Source organism: Halyomorpha halys, unplaced genomic scaffold (genome assembly GCF_000696795.3).
Source record: "Halyomorpha halys isolate HHAL.00 unplaced genomic scaffold, Hhal_1.1 Scaffold1781.1, whole genome shotgun sequence".
NCBI lineage: Eukaryota > Metazoa > Arthropoda > Insecta > Hemiptera > Pentatomidae > Halyomorpha > Halyomorpha halys.
Window position 1 is genome coordinate 88046 of NW_027106981.1, and position 8107 is coordinate 96152.

General features: G+C 30.0%; 1 protein-coding gene across 7 annotated transcripts in view; it reads left to right on the forward strand.

Annotated features, from left to right (window-relative positions):
* The window catches only part of LOC106690625 (zinc finger autosomal protein-like), a 19353-nt gene extending 11399 nt beyond the window's left edge, over positions 1-7954 (forward strand). The window contains exons 3-8 of one of the 7 annotated variants that reach the window (XM_067045313.1): positions 2855-2902; positions 3457-3510; positions 3728-3775; positions 5096-5164; positions 6203-6352; positions 6798-7954. In XM_067045313.1, coding sequence (XP_066901414.1) covers positions 2855-2902; positions 3457-3510; positions 3728-3775; positions 5096-5164; positions 6203-6352; positions 6798-7882 — 1454 coding nt within the window. In that variant the 3' untranslated portion in view covers positions 7883-7954. The remainder of the gene's footprint in view (positions 1-2854; positions 2903-3456; positions 3511-3727; positions 3776-5095; positions 5165-6202; positions 6353-6797) is intronic. The other 6 variants (XM_014436124.2, XM_067045314.1, XM_067045315.1 and 3 more) reach the window with 6 other exon arrangements.
* The last annotated feature ends 153 nt before the right edge of the window (positions 7955-8107 follow it).

The window sequence follows — 8107 nt, forward strand, 5'->3', positions numbered from 1 at the left end:
TGTATATATAAATCATGAAATATCAATAATTTTATATAATAACCCTAACGTGTTTCAATATAAGTACGACATTGTAACAATTTGAACAGACAGGCCTATCAAAGATTTTTGTAAATGAAACAAATTTGACATCAGTTTTAAGTACCTCAAGAAACCCTTAATAAAAATTTTGATAATTTTCTTCGTGAAATAATTTTTTTTTTTTTCAAGATTTTGTTAATAGTATTTAACAGAAAAAAAAAATTATTTTAACTTAAACAGAAATAATGTTACTCGTTAACTCAAATTCTTAAAAAGATACTTAAAAATCGCTGAAAGTAACCGCATTTTATTAAATTAAGAAAAATAACTATTAATAGAACGTGGATAGGATTGTTCAAAAATCAAACAGATAATGTTTTTGAAAGTGTTTAAACCAAAAACAAGATGTACTAAGGATTAGGAGTTACCATCCTGATTATGGAATCTTGCAGGTGTTGGTCCTAAAATTGAGTAGTCTCAGCAGGGAATCCACTTGTGTAGCATACCTAGTTCAGAGGAAAGCTGTTAAGTCAAAAATAAGGTTTGACTTAGTTAAGAAATTATTAAAAAGCTATGAGAAGGAACGTATTAGGTTATAAATGACATATTACCGCTGGATCTGTGAGTGCTGGAAAGACGGAAATATAGGTCATTTAGCAATTAGGGTTCATTTTAATTATCAAAAGAGAAAGAAAAGTTGTGTAAATTTATATCTGGTAAATATTCGTATTTCTAGTGGTGTTTTTCTTGTTAGCAAATATTCATATTGCATATTGTTTTGCCTTTATTTTTTTTTTTTAATTTCTTCCTATTAAGTCAAGTTAATATACTTAAATAACCAATTTGTCACTTCGGTGTTCGAGAGTATTGTCACTTTCAATGCCTTTCCTCAAGATCTAAAATTACTCTTAGCAATTTTTTGATAAATTTAATTAAATCTTAATATAAACAATATCTTTTACTTTCCTAATAATTAAACTTAAAATATTATATAGAAAACGAGTAACTAAACTAACTGTAACATTTTAGATATTTCTAAAATAAAGGTATATTATATTTTTTTGCAGTTAGTGCGATAGCTGTACGTTATAATAATAAAAAAAAAAAAATGAATTTAAAAGTCAGAATTTTATTTTTAATTTATCATTATTAATAAGGGTTGTTGAAAAAGTATTTTGAGCAAAGAATTAAAAATACTTAAAATAATTATGTTATAGATATTTCGCATCCTATCCCTTCGGAATCCATCGTAGTTAGGGACCATTGTCCATTCCATACTCTGTGACATTATGGGATTAGTTTTAAATCCTCTTGGATTTTGATATTAGTATTGTTTATATTCTTCTATAATTAAACTTTCACTCAATAATTATTTATTACTTTTATTAGTTATATCAACATAATTTTGTAATTGAGCAGATTATAGATGTTTTCTTTGAATTAAAAGTGGATTTCACATGCTTCCTTATTGTTGTGCAGGCAATAAGCTCAGTTAAGAATTACTATTTTATTCAAGTAAAAATCTGACAGTTGCTCTATTGCAGTGTTCAGCAGGTGTTATATATAGTTTTAATGTTTATGCGATTATTTGTTTTATGTTTTAAGATCGTTGTTATTGTTAATTTACCCTAATTTTGATTTTAGAAATTTATCCAATGTAGTTTGGACACTATTTGCATTCTACTTTTTATATAGAATTTTATTATATATTTCAATTTGTCATTCATGCTATGCTTGTAGAATATTCCTTTAATGTGTTATTGTTATATAAATCAAATTTAATTTTGTGGACTATTTATTTATCTTGGGAATGTCTACTAAAAGTTTAGATCTATCAGTTTTTTTAAAAAGTATCAATTGATGTTTTCATAGCTTGATATTAATGAAGCTTATACTCAGGAGCCTTTGAACAGGTTAAGTAAACTCAATATTAGATCAATCCGTTGGAGATAGTGAATTACATTTAAAATAGTTTAAATGGAGTAAAATAAAGAAAATAGTGAAAATAATAAAAAATATAAACGAGAATTAAGAAATGGGAAATTATAGAAAGGTAGTGAGATATGAACTAATCTGATGATATCTATGACAGAGATGTCTAATCTGTATCCCGTCGACAGGCATACAGAGGTGTGAAAAGGAAAAAAAAGTGTTCTAAACAAGCTAAGAGATGAAAATCGTAGATCTTAATCATAAGATTACAAATAAAACTGATTTGCAAAAGTCTGTTACAACTGTAAATAAATTTCATTTAAAGGTAGGAGGGGCCAAAATTGTCATTGTAGGAACAGCCCTTAAAGAATTTTAACTAATGAAAATTAAGAAATGCTTTCAAAATATCTTAGAGGCGAACACTTGTTACTTGTTGGTCGGAGAGGCCGACAATTCTTCTGTGATCTATACATTACCCCATCTTACCTGCCAAAACAGACCTCCCGCTGCATCATGACAGCACATAAAAGAGTGCTGCGAGTACTCTTAAATTCAAGTTGTATTACAATTGCTATTGATTTAATTATAAATATATCTAAAAAGTTCTTAATAATTAGTAGAGAATTATGAGTTACAAAATATAATTTGAGGTATATACTGAAATAAAACATTAATGGCCTACCAATAAGTTTATATTAATGGCCATTATATGAGAATAGTTTAATTGAAAATTGGAGAAAATCATTATTTATAAAAGAATTATTTAGCTCATAAACCTTTCAATAGATTATTTTTTTTAATTTCCTTTATTAATCTTGATTAGCATAATACTAATTAAATTATGAAGTCATCAAATGTCGGTTGATGTGTTTTATTAATTAATTATTGAATTTTGTTACAGTTTCCACAGTTGTTATTAAAGAAGAGGAGGGACTTAATATTGATTACGGTAAGGAAAATATGAACTTTATATAATCCTTGTTTTGAATTATATAAAGAAAATTGAGTATCTATATCAATGTAGTAGTGCTTTAATAGCTAATCTGTTGGTCAGAAACAATTGTCCGGGCAGCTTTGGCTTAAGATAATATCAGCTTGGCGATATCCCAACGGTCTTGGACTAGTTCTAACAGTTGTTGCTCGGGCAGCTCTGGTTTAAGATAGTATCAGCATGAGGATATCCCAATGATCTTGGGCTGATTCAAACAGTTGTTGTTCAAGCAGCTTTGGTTTAATATAATATCAGCTTGGCGACATCCCAACGATCTTGGGCTGGTTCAAACAGTTGTTGCTCTGGCAGCTTTGGTTTCAGATAATATCAGCGTCAGGATATCCAATGATCTTGGATTGGTTCAAACAGTTGTTGTCCAGGCAGCTTCGGTTTAAGATAATATCAGCAGGAGGATATCCCAATGATCTTGGGCTTCAAACAGTTGTAATAGTGAGTTTTCATACTAATGAAATGTTCCTTTTACTTTGTTTTAAATATTATTTTTTTATCAGCAGGTGAGCTTGTTCATGTGAAACAAGAGGAGGAGTTGCTTGTACCTGATGAAGGTGAGAAAAATTTAATGTATAAGACATTGTTTGTTATATTTGTATCTTTATTTATTTGTTTATGAAGGCTTTCTGCTATCCCCTCACTTTGAAAGGTCAATTTTTTTTCTAAACTTTGTTATTATTTCTAATTCCATTTACTTATTTAATGATTAAATGCACCAACAAAACTTGTTGTATGAAATTTAATAATTATGGAATCCTTTTTTGTTTGTAGTTGCCACAATTAGTATCAAAGAAGAGGAGGGACGGGATATTTATTACGGTGAGAAAAATATTGAATTAATATGAAACCTGTTTTAATTATTGACTAAAATTATGTTTTAATAAAGATCTGTATACGTTCAGAGGTAATTTTTATGTTTTGGTTAAAAACAAAAGGAACACATATTGGAAAGAAACAAATAAAATTATGAAAATATTTGTTTTTAAAAAAGGCCTGCTACTTGTGCATCAAAGGCAGCTAGATGTAACCTCCTGACTGCTATACTTCCAATTAGTAATGTTTACATACTTTTGATATTCTGTGGTATCAATGTTTTCTGTTTCTGTTCGATATTCTGTATTCTTTTTGTTTGATATATCGTTGGTATAAACAATTTCTTCTGCTACACTATTCTTGGCTTTATGTAAAAGGTCTTATAAATACTTCAGTCTTAGATGAAGTGGAATAAGAGAAGTGAATTTGAGAATTGAGTTTATTCTGAACCATAACTATAATTTTCTTCAAATAATGGGAGTATCACTTTTCAATGTATATGTGTGTTTTGAAAATACATTTACGCCTGTGTAAGTAATAGTAGTAGATAGAATCTGTTAAAATCGATATAGGACCAACTTGATACCTAGCCGCACAATCTCTGAAATTTTTTTAAAAATCAGATTGACGAATCAAATTTGACTGCAGACATACCAACAGGTAGAAAGACTGACAAGGAACCACCCCATGGTGAAACAAGGAAACATACTGACTGAACAATAAAGATGTATTGTAGTTATGCCCTCAACTGAACATTTATTTTAGATGGTTCGGGTGCGGTAAAAAAAAACTCAAATAGTAGAATTATACTATTTTATTGAGCCAACGTTTCGCCCCACGTTGCAGGGCTTCATCAGGGCTAAAAAAGATACAAACACTATAGTTACAAAAAGGAAAAAAAAGAAAAAAACATAAATGTAAAATAACAGGGGTATAAAATGTAAAAACGTAAGATAGAATAAGAAAAATTAAAGGTTATAAATAATAAATGAAAAGGGTTATAGTAATAGATAGATAAGAGAAGAAATATATAAAAGAAAGTACAAATAGAGTGATCAAAAAAGAAAGAAAAAAATACAAATCAAATGATGAGACAGAATGCATACCTGACGGCAGTCAAAAAACAAAGTGACTGTTGGTATTGGGTGGAGTGGGGACGGCAGTTATGTCACAATAACGAAAATAATTTGTATTTACTTTACTTGTAATTATTTTGTATTGAAGTTCTGTTTGATACAAATGAGTTTGGATGATCTTATTGAATTTGACATGAATGTAATGAAGTGCTTCCTCTTTACTGTTCTAATATTGTTTTCATATCATCAGGTGGAGTTACCCATGTAAAACAAGAAACATATCTTAAGCAAGAAGAAGAACTGCTTGTCCCAGATGGAGGTGAGAAACGTTCATCTTACTAACTATAGAGTAGATGCTATAGTAATGGTGATTTTGAAAAGATGAGTGAAAACTTATTTCCTCACAACTTCTAATCTAGTTGTTTGAATTGAGTTTCTGAAACCTTTTAATTTGGTTAACTAAATAAAGAATGAAAAAGAATTTTTCAATAGTGAAAATGCCTGCAATAATTTATTAAAGTAAGACTAACAAGTTATTTTGCATTGATTTGAATAAAGTATAGAAAGATCAAAACATAGGAAATCCTTATACTATGAGTTTATGAAATTCAGTGAGGGAACAAGCGTGGCTGGAAAAATGTGATGCTACTTTCTTCCACGCCCTGCGTTACCATCCTGTTGTATCTACTCAGTAGCAGTATTATTGAACTTTAAATACTACTGTATGGATATGTATTTTTGAAATTAAGACTGGTTCATTAAGTTCTGGTAAATAATAAGATTTCAATGAGAATGGTAAACATACTAATTTTGGCATGTTTTTTAGTCATTCGTCTGTTTCTCAAAAACTATTTGTATTTTTTTAAAAATAAAATTTTAAAAAATTTGCTGATATAACTCATGAAGGCTCGGGGGGGGGGGAGGGGGAAGGGTCAACGACTTTGTAAGGAAGTACTGTTTTTTTAACAATGGTTGTACAAGGAGGCGATTTGTTCAAGATATAGGTCAACTACAAAGTTATAATATTATGAACCCTTATAGTATTACTATAGCTAACATTACCTGCAATATTCTATAGTAACACTTTGTTTGATAGATGATATTCAAGATAGACTTAATATAACAATTAACTACACTATATGTAGCATTAGTCATGTAATTAATTGAAATGAAACAGCTAATTTTTAAACAATGTATTAATGCATTGGCATAGACAAGGCTTGCTGCCATTCCAATAGTACTAACTACTTAATACTGCCTATTTTTTGTTAAATTAAATACATTACCATTTCTTTTCTTGACCATTGTCATTACTTTCATGCCTAATTATTCTGGACTATTGACCATTATTTTATAGATTCAAGCCCTGGGCCCTCAATTCCACAGTCAGATGATTCATGTGGAGATTTGGATTATATGGTGGATGAGCAAGATTTAGAATCCACTGGCTTATCTTCAGATGAAGATGTTCAGAGCAAAAGAAATAAAAAAGTGAAAAGTAAAAAAAGTAAGTTTTTTTTTTTAAGAATGACATGTTATAACAGGAACTATCATCCTCGTACCCATGGGCTTGATGTCCTGTTTTGTCTCAAAGATATTCTACATCACAAGATAAGGCCAAACTTTTCGTCTTTATGACTATCTGGTCTTGATAGTCTTCATAATCACAATATAAATGCTGATACAAATCATAATTTCCTGATCTTGTAATTTTTATCTTATCAATTTTAATTTACTTATTAGGAGTATCAACTTTTTTCTTTTAATTTTGATCATTTTTTGAATTTGCATTTACTTATCTGGAGTATCCTTAATTTATTTATCACAACAATTATATTTTAACGTAATACTTTTAAAATTATATATAATGAATACATTTAATTAGACCTAAATGAATAATTTATTTAATTATTTACTTAAAATTATTCACTACGATTATGTATTGTTTATAGGAGCCAAGGATAGTTGCCATGAAAAAGGAAAGCCCCATCAATGTCCCCACTGTGACTATAAATCAGTAAGAGCTGGAAGCATGAAAAATCATATAATGGCCCGTCATACAGGTGAGAAGCCTCATCAATGTCCTCACTGTGTTTATAAAACAGTAAGATATGGTGAACTGAAAAAACATATAATGGCCCATCATACAAGTGAGAAGCCTCATCAATGTCCTCAATGTGATTATAAAACAGTAAGATCTGGTGAACTGAAATATCATATAATGGCCCGTCATACAGGTGAGAAGCCTCATCAATGTTCCCACTGTGATTATAAATCAGTTAAATCTGATCATTTGAAAAATCACATATTGGGCCATCATAGTAGTGAGAAGCCTCATCAATGTCCTCACTGTGATTATAAAGCAGTACAATCTGGGAATATGAAAAGACATATAATGGCCCGCCATACAGGTGAGAAGCCTCATAAATGTCCTTACTGTGATTATAAATCAGTACACTCAGGTTACATGAAAACACATTTAATGGCTCGTCATACAGGTGAGAAGCCTCATAAATGTCCTTACTGTGATTATAAAACAGTAAAGTCTGGAAGCATGAAAAATCATATAAGTGCCCATCATAGTGGTGAGAAGCCTCATCAATGTCCTCACTGTGATTATAAATCAGTACAGTCTGGGACTTTGAAAAGTCATATAATGGCCCGCCATACAGGTGAGAAGCCCTATAAATGTCCTTACTGTGATTATAAAACAGTAAAGTCTGAAAGCATGAAAAATCATGTAATGGCCCAACATACAGGTGAGAAGCCTCATCAATGTCCTCACTGTGATTATAAATCAGTTAAATCTCAACATATGAAACTTCATATATTGACCCTTCATTGTGGTGAGAAGCCTCATCAATGTCCTCACTGTGATTATAAAGCAGTACTATTTGGGAATATGAAAAGACATATATTGGCCCATCATACAGTAGAGAAGCCCCATCAATGTCCACACTGTGATTATAAGTCAGTTAGATCTGGTTACATGAAAAAACATATAATGGCTCGTCATTGTGGTGAGAAGCCTCAATAATGTCCTCATTGTTGTATTATAATTTATTTTATTAATTAACTCATTATTAACTCCTATCATCAAACCTTGAGTATTGTTTAAGAATAAAATCACTTTTTTTTTAGTAATTTCTTTCAAAATATTTTCTTACAACATATAGCATGTTACATGTCAGGTAAAAGATAATTTAGATAGCTACAAAATGGCACTCCTCCCATGTTTGTTACAACATATAGCATGTTACAT